This window comes from Phragmites australis, chromosome 2 (genome assembly GCF_958298935.1).
Source record: "Phragmites australis chromosome 2, lpPhrAust1.1, whole genome shotgun sequence".
NCBI lineage: Eukaryota > Viridiplantae > Streptophyta > Magnoliopsida > Poales > Poaceae > Phragmites > Phragmites australis.
The window spans coordinates 43,937,003-43,958,220 of NC_084922.1; the positions used below are offsets into that span (position 1 = coordinate 43,937,003).

The window sequence follows — 21,218 nt, forward strand, 5'->3', positions numbered from 1 at the left end:
GAACGCACTATAAGCTGAAGCTGATGTTTTATTTACTTCTAGAACAGGAATGAAAGTACACATACGAAGAAGCGTGAATACAGCAGAAAACACAACCACAGGACAGGACACCAGACTCGAAAGACGACCACTTCCTTCTGCACCTAACCCGAGAACCACCGGCCGGAGGAACACGTACCAGCTAGCACGCGCCACAGCGATCTAGTACTTGTAGCTTCCAATGTCCTCCGTTATCATCTCCAGATCCCTAGAGATCACGGCCATGGACATCGCCCGCCGGTGGCGCCCCGCCTGCCTCGCCGCCTGCAGCTCGGAGGCGTCCGCCGCCGCGGGCTTCCTCTGCTCGGCGCCGCCCTCGGCCACCGCCGCCGGCACGTCCTCCAGTGCGAAGTTCTCCGGCAGCACGAACACGCTCTGCGACGCCCTCCTCTGGTGCCTGCCCTGCCTCTGCGACATCTTGCAGCTTAGCAGGAGCAACAAGACCTGAAGGACTTGGGCACGTGCAGTTGTTTTCCCTAGGCAGAGAAGTGCTTGAGCTACCTTGTGAGCAGAGGAAGAAGTCGCTAGTATATATAGCCTGCCCAACAGTTGTTTTCCTCGGCGAAGGCATCAAATGGAAAATGTTTTTTCCATGAGCAGCTCGAGTGCCCAACACCACCACCAGTGCAGATCGTTCGCACGGGCCTATGCACACGGATCTGACATCCTGACAGCTTCTGGATCCCCAGGGCGCTGACTTGTGAAATGCATCTGCAGACGTGCGCCTGCATGGCTCTGCTGCATTTCGTCAGAGGCTACGTCCCGATTACTGAATGGAATGGACTTTTGCTTATCTGGAGCTCATCTGGCGCCTCATCAGGATCGACCTAAGCGCGTGATTCTGCCTACTGAGATCGACTTGGCTTCGCAAACTACGATCAACTTGGCACGTACTGTCTGCTAACTTCCCTGGCGCGTGTGATGTTCTCGAGTTCTTACGCATTTTCTGTGCGTTCACGATGTCTCCCGGAACCTTCCTGCCAGATAAACAAGTGGTGTTCATGAAGCGTATGTACCGGAATCTTAGGACCGAGTTCGCCAATTTTGTTGGGTTAGTGCTTCACTCATGACCCATACCCACGTGCAAACCGAAGAAGGAATCCACCAACGAAATCAATCACAAAGGAGTGGGTACGGATCGAGTTTCTGGCTAACGGTTTGTTATTGGATGTTTTGTGATAACACTTACACATATCGTTTGTTTCAGCACAAGCAAACCAGCAGTTGGTTGGTTTAATATGCGCATAATCCAAAAAAATCATTTCCAGATTTTTCAACCCATATTAGTCTCTTATCACAATGGAATCTTTTTCATATTGTTTTCTAGGTGCTACAACCTGATCGAGCTGGATGCTCATGCAGCCAAAATAAATGAAAAGGGCAGTGTTTAACTGTTAAAGAGGGCATGCGTGCATGTTAGTAGATTCCAAAATGCTGTCCATGTGTCCAGCCAGCCTTACATGGGCTGCTCACATGGCTCGATCGACCGGGCCATGATAAGCCCGCGCTTGTACTAATTATTGGTGTCCGCCCGCTCGTGTGCATCTCCAGGATGTTGCCGCCAAGTCGGAAAACGAACGGAAATCGCATTTGCAATGGCAAACACTGTGGGTCATACTAGCTTCTTTGTCTTTGATAGAGACAGATGCAATGTTCATCTCGAAGGTCAAGTTCCAGATAATAGGATAGCTCAATATCTGCTCCAGAGAAAGAAATATATTTTGAAATGACAACCAGGATAGAACAGCGCCTTCGTCTTGTTGTTTTTCGTGAAGCCGAATCTCAAAGTTCCCAATCTTATCATTACTGATTGAAGCCTCTTTTTAGTCCTCTACATTAATCAATCCTAAGACAGAGACACGCTAGAAAAAAAAATTATATAAATTATCAAAAAAAGCAAAACATCCGACTATCAATTTAGTGAACTCTATCATCACTGACAACAATAATTATTAAAATAATTCATTGTGTGACACTGAATGTTAACGAAATTCTTAATTTGCCATTGAAAAAATCATTATCCCTTCTATGTCATCACTTTTTTTTATTTCTATATGTGACATCATCATCGTAACAGAAGTGACAGTAATGGCACACATAGGATGGAAAAACTTAATTTTGCATCCCCTGTGTATCATTACCGTCACCTCTGTTATGACAGCAATGACACTGATGGGATAAAAAAACTAAATTTGTTGTATGGAAGGGACTATAGTTTTTTCAGTGACAAATCAAAATTTTCATTAACATTCGGCGCATAGGAAATTATATCATAATCATTAGATCTAACATATTCTAAATTACCCACATTTGTCATTATAAAAAAATCAACCTAAAGTATTATAATACATGTGTCAGACCCGACTAAATTATACCTGATTTAATAGACAATTAAGTCATTTAAAATAGAAGTAATTTCGATACTCTCGATATATGCCTAACAAAGTTCAAGATCGTAGCATATACCGTTTACAACATAGTTTCATCACAAGATATGAATAAAATACAAAAAATTTACTTTTTATTACAAACCGTGTTCCAAGTTTCAGTTTCTACTTAGATCAAATGTTTCATAACGCAGCGGAAAGGTATTAATAAAAGAAAAGATCAATAGAATCATTGCCCATAAGGTACCACCGGGACTAACTCAGATATTAGATCTCTACTCCTAGCCATCTCCAGTATTAATAGGATAAAAGTACTTGTAAACTAGTTCGTCGTTATCTGCATCAAGTTAAAGGTAACACCCTGAGTACGAAGATATTCACAAGACTTACATAATATGGTATGTCTATTCTGACTCCAAAGATAATGCATTGAGTTAAATAACAAGCAATAGCCATAAAAGTTAAGTTGACTCAGCGAAAAACAATTTAACCAATGTAATGACATGAACTGCTAGCATAACTGATAGTAAATATAATCTTTAATAAAGTAAACTGCTTAACTCAAACTAGTACCAGCACAAGCTTCTCCCAGAAGCTCGCATACTTTTCATTTCTCAAATTGAACGAAACTCTACGACTGATGCTGATGAACAAAAGCATGCTCATGACCTAGAGCACGGCAATTTAAATTAATCTTATAATCTGTAGGGGGTACATCTTTACCCAAACAACTTAAGTTTATCATCTTGGTCTCTGAGACAACCTTTCTCGTACTCGGAACCACCTACTTGCACTTATCTCTATGGCACTGGGGTTACCACGAGCGTATCATATACATCTCTGGCTCTCCGCCACCTTGCATCTCCTCATAATTTTTCTGCGCATCATAAGAACGCAAGGCAAGTGTCAGCACAACATGCGATAATCAGCTTATCTTATCATTAGATCAACATGTGAAAGTACAAAAAGTGCTAAAGCCAACGGCACTAACGAACAGTGCTCAAACACTGCAAGCGGTCTATGGCGTCCGAGCTCCTCTCTCGACCTACCCCGAGGAACTTCACTTCAGGGCAGAAAACACCCCTAGCATCGTTCACATCTCGTCTCAACTTTTCCAACTCATAAACGGGCTATGACATCCAGGTTCCTCTCCTGAATTACCCCTGGCACCGCTCAACTCTCTTTTTCAATCTCACCAACTCATCATCCAAACATATCATTTCTTTGTAACTATAGTTAAAATTCCTGCAGTTCACGAACGACTGTGACATCTATCGTTTGACTTTTACCGATGAGCTATGCAAGGCTAAGCAATTATTGCACCACTTTTAAGTTGGACCATGATGCGTTATACCTAGGCTACATGGATCAGGATTAATGACATTATCAAGGTATGTATGAGGTAACAAATGCGATCCATCTGATTTCCGACATCGACTCATTATCACATGCATTAATGACATGTAGCAAAACCGATTGACCAACTATTCACCAAAACATAAGAGAGATATGATAGATGCTTGTCTTATGTTGCCTATTGTTAACTCATGAACTCCACTGGTTTACCATCATGTTCAAACTCATGACTCTCCTAAACATTGTTTACTAAATAAAGAACGGTGCATCGTAATGAGTATGATGACCTGCAATAAAATATGCTTCACAGTGTATGACCAAAGTGGATATGCAATGCATCATGACACGAGTGTTAAAACATTAATGATTTCTTAAGTGCTATTAGTGTTAATCATTTACAAATTTCTTGAATTAATTAAGCTTAAAAAAGCTTAAACCTAATTAGAAAGTTAATTATGCTTAGTGTGAGGGTAAATATTTTTAATGAATACGACATAAAACATGAAGATTAACAAAATTAGTTTCATCAATTTTGGAGTTGCCAATAATTAATTATGAATTAATGAAGCTTAAACACATTTCATTAATTCAAGAAACCTCAGTACATATTTCATGGCTCCTAGTATTTTTTATATGTAGAGCATGATCATGCAAAGCTACCAAAATTAGTTTCATCAATTTTGGAGCTTTATTTAAATTCCTGTGCATTTTATAAGTTTTCAACCGATTTAAATGTGCAACAATAATTCAATTTTGCATTTTCTCTAGATTATTTGAATATTAAAAGGATTTAACTCTTTTTCACCTAGGGGGCTCTAGCCACAGCGGCTGACAGCTAACCTAGGCTGCCTTGAGGTTGGCTGCACAGCGCACCGGTGGCACGGGCGGCTCCCCGGCAGCAAATGGCAGTGGGAAACGGCAAGCCAAGGGCACCCACGACACCAGCGCGGCACGGAGATCACACCGGTGGCACATGTGGTCAATGGCGAGGTCCGAAGAGTAGCCAGCGGTGGCAGCAGCTATGTCCCACATGCCAGCGACGTAATTGGCTTGGACGGAAGCTCCAATAGCATTTATACGGTCCGACGAACACAACGGCGTGGCTACTGACCGGCGAGCCTAGTTGCGGCTCAGCCAACGGCGTGCACGTACGGGTGGTGGTGGCTCGGCTACCGTGAAGAAGCATGCTGGCGACAGGCCAAAGGGAAAACTAAGCGTGCAAAAGATTCAAGAGGTTGCAGGGAAGCTCACCGCGGGACTGGTTTGGTCGGAGAAGCAATGGTGAAGTGACTCACAGGAGATGTGGTGGAGGAAGCTGTCGAAGCTGAGAAGGAGCACCGACGCGTGAAATCTGGCGGGGAAACGGTGGAGCTCACACGAGAGAGGACTCGGGGAAGCTCATGCGACCTTCCTCTATGCCCCTTGTGGCTCGGGCTCGATGGAACAGTGCTTGGGTGCAGAGGATTTGGATTGGCAGTGGCCGTGCTGTGCTTGCTAGCGCTCTGCTTTGCTCTGTGTGCGCGACTGAGTGAGAGAAGTGAGTAGAGAGAGAGAGAGGGACCGAAGGATAAGGGCGGGAGAGAGAGGGTAAGGTGGCGATTGATCTTTTGGGAAGCCACGGTGGCTGTTGATGTGGCGGTGACCTGGCTCAAATGTCAACAACGGCGGCACCCTCTTGAAGCTGCTCGAGTGAGAGAGGAGGGAGAGGATGACTGTGGGGTCACGATGAACAATGACCAGAAGAAGGAAAAATATTCTCTCTTCTACTCTAATCCAAAAATGTCTTCCCGTGCTCCAAAATTTATGGGACAATTTTTATGTGAATCTATAATTCATATGCAACCAATGTTAACTTGTTTGACAAAAAGCCTGAGCCAATTTCAAATTATAATTCTTCAAATTAGCAATATTTTATAAGTTGTTGTAATTTTTATGCCCTCAAAAAAATCCTAAAATTTTGGAAAAAATCACTAATACTCTTTAAATGGCCTATACTGATTTCTAAAATTATCTTCAACTCTATGTTATATGGTGATTTTGTGAGTTGCTCCACAAAGCATCAATTAATATTCACTTTAATGATTTGTGTTTAATTTAAATTACATGTAAAAAATTGCTCAAAATAATAAACATGATGCGAATGATGCTCATTAATACTTAATGATAAGTTTACGGATTTTGGGTTGTTACAACATGCTTCTAATTACCCTAACTATACCATTATGAAAGAAATAACCCACGTTACCCCAGTACCTGCTTCTAAATTACCCACATCTGCTATTATAAAAAAAATAATCAAAAGAACCTAAATATCTGCTTCTAAATTACTTATATATACCATTATAATAAAATTTACCCCATGTATCGTTGTCTTGTAATGTTACATATGCATTATAATAGTGTTTTTAGATTTTTAACTAGAGTTTTTTGCATATCTTTTGCTAGTTTTGAATAATCTTATCACTCTAGGATTGTAACTTTTACACTTATTTATGGTGATTATGCACTAGTTAAACCTAGCATATTTATGATTTTCATTTGTGAATAATTCGTTAGTTTATTTTCCGTTGCAAGTTTAGACCAACGACAAAAAGGGATAATTTTTTTTTAAAAACGCCTATTCACCCCTCTATGTGACATCATTATCCTTTCAGATGGACACATATTTACTAATATCGTGAACTTGAGGAAAAAAACAAGAATGATAATTTTGTGCAAGATTCTGAGTCATCAGAGAAATATAATAAGGAAATGTGATCATAGATATTTCACAAAGTTCCATTATCCATGTATTTTCTAAAATATTTTTAGCCCGTGTAACCGCAAAAGTTCATGGACCAGTGCAACAAATCACCATCCCTAGAATGGAGCCACCCATACTACATTGTAAGGTGTAATTGGTTTGGTGGGACCGCCAATATTTGATTTGAGAAGTTTGTTCTAGTCGCCTGTGCCAAGTGTCAACGGTTAGACCGCCAATATGCATCAAGGCTTTCCTATCATGGATCCTAGGGTTAATACTATGTGATCTTGTTCAAAATTAGAAAAGAGACATATCGAGTGTAAATTAGAAAAGACTATCTGAAAAATTAGTGAGACACATATTCACCTGCTCTAGTCACCTTATCGGTCCTTCAAATACAAACCTCAGGGGCATTCGAAGACCCGTGAAAACTCAAACCTCCGTAGTGTTAGAAGACCTGGAAGACTCAAACCACTAGCGTTCGAAGACTCAAAGGACTCAAACCTTCTGGGCACTCGAAGACCTCACAAGAAAGTTCACCAAGCGATACCGAGGCCCACACACCACCGGGCACACACACAGGTGAACCTGACAAAGAGAAGTAAGCAAATAACCATGACATTGTATTTGTTTTACCCTTGGTCAATCCTCGATCAACGTCATCAACCGAGGGCGGGACCATCTTTTGTATATGGCCATGTCCACGATTTATATATATGCCATGCAACCTTTTGGGAACTCAACTCATTCAATCGATCCCAAGAGGACTCTCCTGTCACAGAAATCTATGGGGCTCGTTGATTGGACGTAGTGTGTCTTTCGGCCCAAACCAGTATAAATCCCGTGTCTTTGATTTTCGGATGTGAGGCCCGTAAAATCGGCGAACGTCCTTCGCTAATAATTTACGTGACTTCATGACATGTCTCGATCTAAGCTTGTCTCGTGAACGCTTGTTTACAACAAGGAGAATAATAAAATTATTATGAGCTTTGTGAGATGATTAGCTCTGTCGGATGCATATATATTCTCACCGTGGATCCAATACAAGGGCTCCCGCTTTAGTTTGGATGGTTAAGTAAAGGTAGTTGTATCTCTTATCTATTGGATCAAATTTTAGATTTACTTTTATGTGTTTTAATAGGGTAGAATTTTCTTTTAGCGATAGATAATATATCCGTCGATAGTGATGTGCATGTGATGACTTCATCAATTTTTAAATTCCGTATTTTCGGTCTTCAACAGACTCTATGTGAATAAGTGCGCGTAGTAGTGTGAGTACATACATGTATCTACATATTGTAACCGGGTTTTCCAAAAAAAAAACTACCAAATGCTCCATATTCAGTTCCACTCTTATTGTCACTAGCCACCTTTCAAAATTTGGCCACCAGCAAATATTGCATCTCCCGGTTGTCCAATTTTGACGGCGTACAGAACATGTCATTTGAGTGCCGACTTGCAGCAGCGCAACACGCTCTCGACAGGCCCCGACGCGTCCGTGGCGAATGGCGAGTGCGAGTGCGAGTGCGAGTCCACGATGAACGTTTGCATGGAGGAGGCCCCGGAGGGTGAAGACGGCGTGGATGCGACGGCAGGAGTCTAGAAAGCCCAGCAAGGCAGGCGGCAAGGTTGAGAGCTCAGGAAAATGAAAAGGCAAAATGGGCCTTAAAGTTTCGTGGTTAAAGGTTCCTGCCCCCTAATAGCCCACATAGCGGTATCAGTAATCCCCATCCACGCAGAGGTAAATCCTCACCGTTGGATCGATATCCAACCGTGCTTCCTCAGTACACCGACCCCCTTATAAAAGCTCAAACCCCTCGTGGAACCCTACTGCGCAGGTTCCTCCTCCTCGCGACCTCGCCTCTCGCATCGCCGCCGCCGCCGCCGCCGCCACGGCCAGAGCTCGAGTCGCTCCCAAGATGTATGTGTCCTTCAAGGCTGTGCACCGCGACCTCTCCTGTTGCTGTTGTGGTTGTCGTTTGTGTAGATCCATTAAATTGCCATTTTAGATCCCCGCCCCCCGCTTGCTCCACGATAGCTTCAACTAGCTGTCGGTGTCGGTGTCGTTGTATTTGTCTCCGCTGCTGGAGGCGGTGGCAGTGGTGGTATCCCCTCCGGAGAAGAGGTAGCGCGGTGCAGGATGATAGCAGATTTTGCGGCGGATCTCGCCAGCGATGGCGCTCGTACGGGCGAGGCGTCGCGAGGAGGGCGTGGAGAGGCGCTAGGGTTTGGGGGTTGACGGGAGGCGGCGCGGTGGATCGTTTCATGTGGGAGCCGGGAGAATGGGGATGCAGGACGAGATAGTCGAGGGGAAGGGGATATCAGACTTCTGATATGTGATCCCTTAGTTGCCAGAATGATTGGTTTGAGGAAATAAATTATTCAACAGTGTAAATGGCAGTCCCTTTATGAATATATGTGATGCTGGTCTGGCTAAAAAGCACTGTAGGATCACTACTTAATGCATGTTCGGCTAATCTCTTTAGGTTCGCATTTCAGTTAGGACTGTGTAGAATACGGTGTCTTTAGACAGAAGGCTCATGTATGTTCTATAGATTTCATATAGGTGGTCAGTGTTATGTATGGTTTACCTGCTCTGTATTTTGTTTCTCGGATGTGATAGAATTCCTTTTTCTTACTGTACCATTTTTGCGGTAAAGCTATCTTTTTTACTGAATGTCGTTTTCTGCTTGCTTATGAATGCCATCCGGTGAGCTTACTGTATCAATGCATCTGCTTCATTATAAAGTGGATATTTACACAGGATGACAGGAAACTTACTGTTTTAAAAAACAATGGAATATATTTTGCTTGTCACTTGTAGCTACTGTGTAATCATCCAGGGAAGATCATTTTGCTGCTATGCTGCTATCTGTAACCAATTAATCTTTTGTCTGTGTACTGTGATCAGAGAATAACGAATTTGGGTACTTTTACATTTACTGTGCTTATGTTCTGTTCCTGGAGGATCCTTTATGCATACCTCAATAATTATGAATACCATACCCACCTTGGCTCCTGTGACACTTGGTTTCCATTCGTTTTCAAAATGTTTGTTGTTTCGGCACCTCTGTATTAGTAAAATGTAGACAACTATTAGCACTTCCATTTTGTACTGCAGCGTCTCTGTTACTTATTTTGCTCAACATAAATGGGTTTTGACTGTCTCGTGTCATGTTTCTTCAGTATCTGTTGTAGCTTACTTTAGCATTCAGTTATAAAATAATTTTTGTTGGAACTTGAATAGTGGGCTATCTATTTTGACACTTTGGTTAGTTATTCTTATTTTTAATGGTTTCAATCCAAGGTTGACTTTACAGACTTCGTGATGTGTTGTTTTCTGCAGTTAAGGTCGTTATGGTAAGGGTCAGTGTGCTTAATGATGCTTTGAAGAGCATGTATAATGCTGAGAAGAGAGGGAAGCGTCAGGTCATGATCAGGCCGTCGTCCAAGGTCATTATCAAGTTTCTTCTGGTCATGCAGAAGCATGGTTAGTTATCAATTGCGCATCCTGTTTATCTGCTTCTCGAGAATGTGTTCCTGATTGTTTGTTCTGTTATGTAGGTTACATCGGTGAGTTTGAGTATGTGGATGATCACAGGGCAGGAAAAATTGTGGTTGAACTGAATGGCAGGTTAAACAAGTGTGGTGTCATCAGTCCACGCTTCGATGTTGGAGTGAAGGAAATTGAGGGATGGACAGCAAGGCTGCTTCCATCTCGGCAGGTCAGTTGCTTGATGATGTTACTGATTGCATTTACTTCTGTCATGAACTGTATGGTTTTGTACACTCTTGACCTTTGTGTGATGAATTGATTAACTTTCTCCCACATGACTTGCAGTTTGGTTACATCGTGCTGACAACATCTGCTGGCATCATGGACCATGAGGAAGCCAGGCGGAAGAACGTCGGTGGCAAAGTTCTTGGCTTCTTCTACTAAGATGGAAATTTTGTGAGGAGTGTCAGTTTTTTTTTGTCTGAATAGGTGGAGACGTGAACTTCTGAAGAATCAGCATGTTTGTTATTTCGTTTTGGATTTGTGAATGAGGCTCGGTTGACGGTTCATTTGTTAGAGCTCCAAACCGTGACGAAGTGACTGCACAACTTACATAGTTGGCAGCTGGATTTTATGGAATTAAGCTTTGATACTTTGATGTGATGATGCCGTGCATGAAGCATGCTTTTTCGACTTTTGATAATTCGTGTGTATGTTAACCAGGCACCAGGGAAGTCTGAAACCAGTTTGTTTCAGTGACGTGAAAAATCCTGGATAATATGGAGTTAGTCTTGATGTTGCCAAAATGTAGTTCTCGGAGTCGAGGCTGTTGTCTTACCAGTCTTGGTGATCATCCTAGACTTATCTCTATCATATATAAAACATAAGCTGTTCCTGCGTTATCTTTTCTTTTTCTCTCCTGTCATTTAATAAAATCTCTAAAATTTAAATATTTACCTATTTTTACCATCTATCCTCATCTAGCTACAGTTATTACTGGTTTTACTAATAAAAAAATAAAAGTGAAATTAGTAAATAATTTTCTCTTTTTCATCCTATCTAAAATTAAACTACAACATTACTCGTAAATCAAATTACAACCTTACTCTTAAAGTATTTGTTGGACAGTTCTCTCGTATCACATCCACATTGTTATACGCTTAGATACGTGTTTTCCGAAACCTCTATTTGGTATTTGCTATACGCACGAAAATCGACCGGTCATGCCCTTTACACGTCATTTATGTTTTATGAGTACTGTCCCTAGAAAATGCGTGCTAATGATGATTTATACTATTAGAGTTTCATCGAGCACCTGAGCATATGCAGCAGAGCAGATATACCAATTTTTTTAACACTAAAAACCGGTGATACAAAATTTAAAGATTAATAAAATCATCATAAATATCTTAGCTTAAATGAGACACATAAGGAGCCGAGTAGGAAATACAACCACCTCATAATCAGATATACCAATTAAGAGGAACCTTTGCAAAAGAACAACTCTTAAATGCAAGTAAATACTAGCTCACTACATTCGCCAAAAAAAAAAAAGGTAAATAGCTCACTACAAACAGCATATACAGCTGCAACTAGAGAACTAAAATTGATTATTGCTGTGGTAAAGATAACTGATACATGATGTTGCATTTCTATCATGAGGAAACACGCACTCCATTACCATCCTCTATGGTGGAGGAAGGCCTGCCAAAGATGTATAGTTGCCCTACATGGCCGAACACCAGCTGCCGATCTCCACGGCACCACCGTCACGGTCGCAGCTGTCGCAGCCGACGCCGGTGAAGCCGAGGGGGCAAGCTGCATGTGGGCTTCATCGCCGCAGCATGAGGCCAATGTTGGGGTTAGAGACTAGAGAGGGACCCTGGTGAAGGAAGGGTCCTCCATAGAAGATGTTGAGTGACGATGCATTTATAGAGAGCATGATGCTTCTTTCAGCAAGTGGAAAGCTTAGGTGGTGAACTACCTTTTAGCAGACCTGAATGAGGTATCTTCCTTAGCATATTCTTGAGCACATGGAAACTTTTCCTTTTTCCTGTTCCACGCTTTGTTTTGCTTTGGAGTATTCAAAGTATATTCCAACGCCTTTGTGTGCCTTTCTCTGGATGCTGAATTAGAGTGGCTTGACGAAGCATAGCCTGGAAAGCTGGTTTGCTGTGATCATGTAAGAGCAACCTTACCTGCACCTACTAATCGTTTAGCAGTGTAGGCATAGCAGGTCTTCCAGTGCCCCTGTTCTTATACTTGGTGAACTCGCTCAGTTGTTCGTTTGCATTTTTTTTTCCCCTTTTACTAGGAGAACAAATGTCGCACGAACAACAAGAATGAGCCATATTTTCCTTAAAAAAAGGTTGATTTTAGAGGAAACCATAACCTTGCATATTGCTGTCGTGTCGTGCTGTTTGACAATGCGAGTTGGCTTGAAGTCGACATGCACGACTAGAGCTGGGACTTTGGGCCCTTTTTTTTGGGCTGACCCGAACCCGGCACGGCCCGTGGAGCCGAAGCCCGACCCGACCCGAACACTATTGGGCCGGGCTGACCCGGCCCGAATTATGGGCCGGGCCGGGCCTTGATATGAGGCCCAATGGGCGCTCCGGTCCGGTACAAAAAATGGGCCGGGCCTGGGCCGGCCCGGTACGAAAAAAGCCCAGTTCGTCATATATAATCTGTAAACTGAGTTGTGAATATGTGATATGGTGATATCAAATAAAACAAAGAAAATTAGCTCTGCTCATCACATCTCTTAGGCTATTTTCCTGCATGTCAGAAAAAATGGTAATGCACTCATAATATATTGAACATTGAGGCAAACAAGAATATGCAAGGTTCAGTACCATAGATTTGAATTAGAGGTTGTAAGTTAAAAAGCTAAATAGTTTATGATTATACATATCCCTGTAGGATCAAGAACTGTAGTAATTTACAACACGAGCATAGGAATCTCTCAATCAAACTTCACAAGCAAACATTACTACTAAGCTACAAGCAAACGTGACATTAGGAATACGAGGCATACAACCAGGTGAGCTAGTGGACATAAAGTGAGATAATAAAGTGACTCATCGAGTGACACAATGAAGTGACTCATCGACTTTAACTTTATACTGTGAGCCTGTGACTCGCAGAGTGACACAAAGTGCCAAAACAAAGCAACGGGCAAGAGCAGAGTAAACGGCTACTTCTTTGCTTCTATTTAATCTTCCAGTCTGATCTAAATTTTTCTATCACACCGAGTCACCAAACATAGAACAACCATGCTGCCTCGTTCAAAGTCATGTGTTGTTCGGAGCAAGCGCGCTAGAGCCGTCCAACGCTCCATTAGCCCCCCTCCAGCTCTCGACCCTCGCCAGTTGTCCCCGAGCATGGAAGATTATGGCATGGACGACCGTCACATGGATGGTCTCGAGGGGTACGAGGACGACCATACCGACGCAAATCAGATGGAGCCTGATGATGTGAATCATACCTTTGTTGGTAGCACGTCCACCTCGATCGGACGGCGATCAGAAGCGTGGAAGCACATGAAGTTGGTTGAGGAAATACGGGGTGGCGAGAAGGTATGTATCGCAATTTGCAATTATTGTAGTCGTGAATTATCTGCGTCTACAACAGCAGGTACCGCACATTTGAATCGACATTGGAAACGGTGTCGGGAAAAGATTGCTGCAGCTGCGCGGATAGCTGGACAACCTGTACAGACACAAATTACCTTTGCGCCTGACGGTTCGGTAAGCACATGGATATTTGATCCTTCAGTAGCTCGTCAAGAAATTGCTAAATATATAGTTTCTGAGGATCTACCAATTAGAATGGGGGAAAGCCTAAGTTTTGAGAGAATGATCCAACATGGTTTTTGTCCACAATATCAACATGTCTCTAGAAAAACTACTAAGAATGACATTTTAAAATTGTTTCATACTCAATTAGATGCTTTGAAACAAAACTTCCATAATATGACCTACTCATTTGCTTTAACATCTGATATTTGGACTTCATCACATCAAAGAACATCATATCTTAGCGTTGTCGCACATTATGTAGACAACAACTATAACCTAAATAAAAGAATAATAGGGTTTAGAATCATTGATGAGTCACATACAGGAGAAGCCATTGCCGCACGTGTGCTAGAGGTTGTTAAGGAATTTAAAATAGAAAATAGGATTATTTCTATAACTTTGGACAATGCATCAGCCAACTCAAAAGCAATGGAGGACCTAGAACCTCACATACAGAGCTACATTGGTGGGTATGTTCTCCACCAAAGATGTATGTGTCATATCATCAATATCATGGTGCAGGCAGGTATGACAATGGTAAGTAGATATTTGAACAATATTCGTGGTGCCATCCGTCTTATCTCTACTTCGCCTACAATATTTAGTAGTTTCAAGGACTACTGCAAGGCTCAAGGTAAGAAGCCAAGAAAATTCGGACTTGACATGAAAGTGCGCTGGAATTCAACATATACTATGTTGAAGCAAGTGAAAGGTTACGAAGGAATTATTACTGTTTTCGTAAATGCTCAGAATGCTGGTTTACTACTTACAGAAACTGATTGGTACATTGCTACACGTTTACGACTTTTTCTAAAACCCTTTTACAAGGCAACAGTGCAGTTGTCCGGTGTTTATTATCCTACATCTTGCTTAGTGCTAGAGTGGCTCTGGAGAATTGCATACACATTTAATGAAAATAAGGATGACAATATTTTAAATCCCATTGTTGAACAAATGAAAGATAAATATCTAAAATATTTCTCTGCTATCCCACATCTATATTGTTTTGCTGTTATATTTGACCCGCGTAAAAAGTTGGGTGGTTTAGAGCTTGCTTTGCAGGAAATAGGTGACTTGCTCAACCTTGATTTCTCGGATGCCTACAATCATGTCAAAGAAGAAGTATTTCGGGTTTTTCAGTTATACCAGGGCAAATTTGGATGTAGCCCTCCGGTCCCGAAGTCTACACAGCAACACAAAGCAAGCAAGTCGAGTGCGGCTAATTTATGGAACAAGATCAAAGGCAAGGGATTCGCATCATCATCTCAGCAGACAACTAGGTTATCTTGGAATCCCATAGCAGAGCTTAACCACTACCTTGAGCAAGATCTTTACACCCATGATCCAATGCTTACGGACAACAACACTGTCAACCTTCTTGCATGGTGGAAAGATAAAGAGCGATTCTTCCCTGTGTTGTCACACTTTGCACGGGATGTTCTCCTAGTTCCAGTGTCGACCGTCTCGTCGGAAGCGACATTCAGCATGGTGGGGAGAATTATTGAAGAGAGGAGATCATCGCTCACTCCTGAAATGGTAGAGGCAATCACCTGCCTCAAAGACTGGGAGAGGGCGAATGCTGGCACACAACATCAGCTTGAGGATTTGGAGATCGCGGGGGCATTAGCGGACCTCGAGAACCTTAATCTAGATGATAATGAGTAAATTATGTGTGTAACGATGTATTGTACTCTTTTCCTTACCGGAGGAACTCCATATTGGAGTGTAAGGTTTTTAACGAGGCAATCACATTGTAACACATTATTTTATAAGAAAATTTCTCTTTTTTCCTCCAAAAATATTTGATGCATCTATTTTATGTATTATATTTTTTCGCCGTATTCCACCGTAAAATTTCGCATCGCTCCTCGCGCCATTGCACCGTTTCTCGCGCCATTGCACCTGCATCCGCGCTGACACACGGCTCTGTCGCGTCAACACGAGGCGCGCGCCCACGCCAACGCTCGGTTCCATGCCTCCGTCCCGCGCCAAACGTGCATCCCGCGTTGACACACGGCGCCCGCGCCCAGACTCTGCGCTATCCCGCGCCAACGCCTGCTCCTGCGCTGACACGCGGCGCCAGCACCCGCGCAGCCTTGCCAGCTCCCACCGACGCCCTCACACGCGCTGACACACGGCGCCTGCGCCAGGTCTCTGCGCCGTCCCGCGCCAGCGCCCGCTCCTGTGCCGACACGCGGCGCCAGCACCCGCGTTGTCCCGCACGGCCGCGCCAGCTCCCACCGATGTTGTCCGACACGCGGCGTCGCGCGTGAGCTCGCGCCAGCACGCCCTCACGTGCACTGTGGTGTACCAGTGCCGGGCCCGTGCCAGCCCGACCCGACGAGGCCCATCGGGCATGCGTGCCGGGTCTGGGCCTAACTGACGGTTGCTTGGGCCAGCCCGACCCGGCCCGAGCAGTATCTCGGGCCATTCTAGCACGGCCCGGAAGGCCCGAAACCCGAAGGGGCCGGGTCGGGCCAGCCCGACCCGGCCCAAGTCCCACCTCTATGCACGACAGGATACTGCGTCACTGCGGCAAAAGGCTAGCTCGAACAAGATTGCAAGGTGGGAATCGAGATCTGCTGTTGTGCGAGGTAGACGACGTGGCATTTTCTCGAGCAATCAACCTTTTTTTTTAAGGGGGATATCCATTAAAACAAAAGCACCATATATATATAATAAGGATTAAAAAAAAACAGAGCCTGCGGCGAACAACTCGAGCTTCTTCTCCGATCCACCGTCGCCGAACATGGTCGAGGTAATCGAAGTCACAAACCACACCGACGAGAAGGGGCCATTAGGTTTTTGACAGCCACCACAGAGAATATCCCGCAACCAGGATGTGTAAAGACTGCTATACGCTCTGGGCAACCTCGTCAGGTAGAAAGAGATCCGATGCCGTTGAGCATGTCGACGATGTAGAAGGGAGAACCGACGTCTTCAATGAGAATGTTGTCGACCCGAACAGGAAGCTTAGACCCCTTCTCAAAGAGGCAAAACAAAGCTAGCTCATACCTTCTACCAAAAGGTAGAGCAGAACAATCCTCTCTAGTCTGACACAAAAGAAGACGCCGTCATCGTCGTTATCATCAGAGAAGCCGAGGGTGAACAAAATCACCCCAAACGATACTGGACATCGTGGAGGAAACCTAATCCTTAGCTACCTAAACCTCTCCACACCAACTCGCTGGAGCAAACACCGCCGCAGCCGGAAGAGAAGAGGAATGGATCAAACACGAGCAAATAACCTGAATCGTTGTCAAATTACGCAACTTGATGGCAGCCCGGCCCATTATCTCAAGTACATACGGCCCATAAAGCCTGATGAAAGCAGTGAAGCGTCTATTGCAATTCTTGCAAGCGACCCATCGAAGCGGCCCACCGCAACCCCAAAAAGCCATCACCCCAATCATGACGAGATCACCGAAACAGCGCACAGTTTGACCAAAGCACCCCCGGCTCCTACGATTCCCTCAGATCCACGCCCTCGCCGTCCTGCGCCTCCTCGAACCGAATCCAATCGAATCGATTCCCCCGCGCCGGCTGGTAAAAATTCCGCCCTTCGCTCTCGTTTTTCCTTCGATTGGTGCGATGGCTTCGTGATCTCGTGCTCTCTCTCCCTGCCTGTTTTTCGCCAGCGCGTCGCCGATCGGGGTGGTCTGGTGGGAGCGCGATGGCTGCGCCGCCGGCGAGAGCTCGCGCCGACTACGACTACCTCGTCAAGCTGCTCCTGATCGGCGACAGCGGTGAGTGAGTGTGTTGCGGGGTGGCTCCTGATGCTGTCTCTGCTTTGATTCACCGCTGCCATTTTTTGTTCTCTGTTTTGGTAGAGTGCGAGTGTGCGCCTACGAGCCGGCGGTTCGTAAGGGGATGCTATGCTAGCTATGAGTACATTGTTTGCTGCATTTGTTACGTCTGGAGAGGATTTGCGGAAGCGTGTGGCTTGGTTAATTGCTGGTGAGTTGGAGGTAGCTGCGATTGATTGGCTGCTGCCTTTAGCGCGTCTCCAGCGGGGACTGTAAAACCGGCCGTATCCCTGTTCAGCCGTCCTTTCGCCGATCGATGTCGCCCGCATCGTCTCCAGCGGAATCGGCTTCGTAGCTTTTTCCAATGCTACATGGAAGCGGGCGGCAGGAGTGATCGGCAAATTTACGGATGGAAAGAGGAGCTAATATTGTTCAGGGAGTATGCAGGTGGGTTCGAGAGAGAAGAGGACAGTAATGTAAGGCAGTAAGTATGGTTGCTGCAGAAGATGAAAAAAAATGATGATACTATAATAGTATAGGGAATGTTGTAATATTATTATAGGAGATGAATTTTTGAAGTATCTGCTATAGATGGCCTTATATGAATTGAACGCTACTAGCTCCTTATTTTCAAGTTGAATTAGGGACTGATGTAGAAGATAACAGTCACCTATATTATGGCTTAAGGTATTGATTAGAGAGGATGCCAGTTATTTTTTTTATATAAAGTGGGTAAAATGTCATGAGAAATGGGACATTCATTGTCCATCACCCCACTGAAGAGGCCCCTTTGCATTCCTCCAGGAACCCTGGATCTGGAGAAGTGGTGCCATCTGCAAGTGCAATAGGTTGATTCCATGTTTTCGTAAATGCGGCATCAAATTGTGTTTGGAAGCTCCACTGTGTTATACAAGGCTAGCTTATGTTGCATCGTGAAAACATGTAGGCAGTACATCAGTTCATCTGGTCATCTGCATACTGAAGTGCTTGTGCCTCAAAAAGGGTGCCAGCTGTACTAGCCAATTATGATGCGAATTCAAAGGTTCAGAGAGAAATCAAGTTTCTTAGTTCACTCCATGCAATGTATCATGGATACTCTGAGCAGGAAAAGTTGTCTAGATATTTGCTACTTGGTATATGTGTGGTGTTTGAAATTACCCGAGGATCTGTGATAAAATATCTTGTATGAGTTATAATGACCTTGTAATAGGCCAAAGGGATTGACTTGAGAAAAGGAACTGGAGATATAATACTTGCATAGAAAATGCACTGAACTGGTAAAAAACAAATTATTCGGTGTCATGTGTTCCATTGTTCGAGGGCATGCTTGATCCTACATGAGTTTGGGACTCTTTGGGTCACTACATTGTGTCAAAGGTCCTGTTTGGCACAGTTTATTGCTGATTTTTGCTTCTCCGAAGCTTTAAGTTGAAACAAACAGGCTTTTGAAAAGCTGAATTCTGATAAAATGAACTAAAATCTGATAAGCTGGCTGAGAGTGGCTTTTCTGAAAAGATGATATGCTGAGAACTTAAAAATTTCTCGTAAAAGCTAACAACTTTTGGCATAAGCCACAAGCAGCTTTCAGCAAAAGCCGCTTTTCAACAAAAGCTCATAAGTTTCAGCTGTGTCAAACAAAGCCAAAGTATGATAAATACGCTACTTCTAATGGGCTCTTGTTCTGCACTATTTCTTTCTCAACCATGTATTTTGTCCGTAGCATATTTGTTCATTTTCACTACTGATCAATTCCCTAAAATGATGAGAAGCATTTCCATTGTTTCTTTCTCCCTGTACATAGGTGTTGGCAAGAGTTGCCTTCTGCTGCGGTTCTCAGATGGCTCCTTCACTACTAGTTTTATTACTACAATTGGGTATGTTTTGGGATAAATATTGTGTCTGCTCCCAAGCTTCTCTGAAAAGTCATTTTGCATTCTTATTCTACCAGTCAATGTTTTTCTTATGCCATATAGCCTTGTTTGTGCTTTATCTTAATTCCTGCTTGCATGCAGCATCGACTTTAAGATAAGAACGATTGAACTGGATGGCAAGCGCATTAAATTGCAAATTTGGGACACAGCTGGTCAAGAGCGATTCAGGACTATCACCACAGGTGCTATGCTTGTTTCATTCTGTGCTAGTGGCTAGTTCTATGAAGCTATATGATGACCCAATTATCAAGTGAGTTTCCTTTTATCTCAGCATACTACCGAGGAGCCATGGGTATCTTGCTTGTTTATGATGTCACCGATGAGTCATCTTTCAACAGTACTGTCCTTTGATATTCCTGAAAAGCTTCATTTTGGATAATTTTGCCAATTTTCTTTTGTTTGTTGACATTCTGTTCATTCGACATACAGATATACGGAACTGGATTCGCAACATTGAGCAGCATGCCTCTGATAATGTGAATAAAATTTTGGTAGGCAACAAGGCTGACATGGATGAGAGTAAAAGGGTACTGATCTAAGTGTCCCTACACTTCCTTTTATCTGTTTTTCTTATTCTAGAATATTAACTATAATATACAACCTGCTGTCAATTTTGAATATTGGCTCACTGTTTAACTTCTCTTTTTGATTGTTATTCCAGGCTGTTCCTACTGCAAAGGGACAAGCACTAGCTGATGAATACGGCATCAAGTTTTTTGAAACTGTAAGTTCCTGTGCCGTGTTGTTTGATCATTTCACTAACAAACTTGTTCTTTACTTTTTGCTGTGTCGTTCAGAGTGCCAAGACTAACCTTAATGTGGAGCAAGTTTTCTTCTCCATTGCCCGAGACATTAAGCAGAGACTTGCTGAGACTGATTCCAAGCCTGAGGTATGTTCATACAGAGGTTTGTCTTGATGAGCATTTGAAATTTACTCCGTTAAGAGTTTGAAAAATGCATTAATGCTTACAGGACCGGGTAGTCAATATTAGGCCAGATCAAGGTGCTGAGACCCCAGCATCTCAAAGATCTGCCTGCTGCGGCTCCTGAGGGATGCTTGATCTTTATTATCATGAACTATTGACTTTATTTTTTGCTGTTTGCTTGATATGATAGTACAATGTCGAGAAGATAATCATGATGTTTTTGTTCTTGCCATTCCTTGCAGCAACTACTCTTGCTATTTAATTTAGTATGGCAATTTCCAGGGGTTACTGCATGCTGTATCTACCTCTCGCAATGCCGTGTAATGGAATTCAAATCATTGCATCTTTCAGTTTATCAATCTATTGGCGTAATAGTATGTTGAGTCACAAATAAGTGTTTCTTTGAACGCTAAAACGGTCTTCAAAACAAAAATTTGACCATCAAACTTCTATCACTATGCACTTATTAACCCTAAAATATCTTGATATTATGGAAGCTCCTTTTGATGCAAATCTAATCAGATCATTTTCATATGATCAATCTGAGCATTACAAAAAGATAGTAGGTCCAAGTTAAATAATTTAACTGCACGTGTTCTGAGACTGCACATATTTTTTTTTGGTTCAGGATTACACGTATTTTTTTTTTTTATCGGAGTAAGCATTACAATTTTTTTGGTGCATTGACGAATAAAAACACTTCGGCGTCCTAAAATTTTGGTGGTTGTGCATTGTGTAATGCTCGTAGCAGGGGTGGACCCATTATAGGGACTATATGTACAACCAATGATTTT

General features: G+C 43.1%; 3 protein-coding genes across 4 annotated transcripts; 2 read left to right on the forward strand and 1 right to left on the reverse strand.

Annotated features, from left to right (window-relative positions):
* Positions 1–555, reverse strand: LOC133910154 (uncharacterized). Its single transcript, XM_062352670.1, has one exon. It carries the CDS (start codon positions 454–456, stop codon positions 202–204), a length of 255 nt encoding a protein of 84 aa, XP_062208654.1. The 5' UTR covers positions 457–555; the 3' UTR covers positions 1–201.
* Positions 556–8,303: 7,748 nt separating this feature from the next.
* Positions 8,304–10,684, forward strand: LOC133909105 (small ribosomal subunit protein uS8z/uS8w). Its single transcript, XM_062351389.1, has 4 exons — positions 8,304–8,446; positions 9,872–10,015; positions 10,090–10,250; positions 10,367–10,684. Exons 2-4 carry the CDS (start codon positions 9,883–9,885, stop codon positions 10,463–10,465), a joined length of 393 nt encoding a protein of 130 aa, XP_062207373.1. The 5' UTR covers positions 8,304–8,446; positions 9,872–9,882; the 3' UTR covers positions 10,466–10,684.
* A 6,558-nt stretch (positions 10,685–17,242) lies between these two features.
* On the forward strand, positions 17,243–20,796 carry LOC133909106 (ras-related protein RABE1c-like). 2 transcript variants are annotated; one of them, XM_062351390.1, is made up of 9 exons: positions 17,243–17,367; positions 17,460–17,567; positions 19,369–19,441; positions 19,580–19,680; positions 19,770–19,835; positions 19,928–20,025; positions 20,160–20,222; positions 20,296–20,388; positions 20,471–20,796. In XM_062351390.1, the coding sequence occupies exons 2-9, from the start codon at positions 17,495–17,497 to the stop codon at positions 20,546–20,548; spliced, it is 645 nt and encodes a 214-aa protein (XP_062207374.1). In that variant the 5' UTR covers positions 17,243–17,367; positions 17,460–17,494; the 3' UTR covers positions 20,549–20,796. The 2 variants fall into 2 exon arrangements, with proteins under 2 accessions (XP_062207374.1, XP_062207375.1); XM_062351391.1 differs by lacking the exon at positions 17,460–17,567 and having other exon boundaries at positions 17,258–17,367.
* The last annotated feature ends 422 nt before the right edge of the window (positions 20,797–21,218 follow it).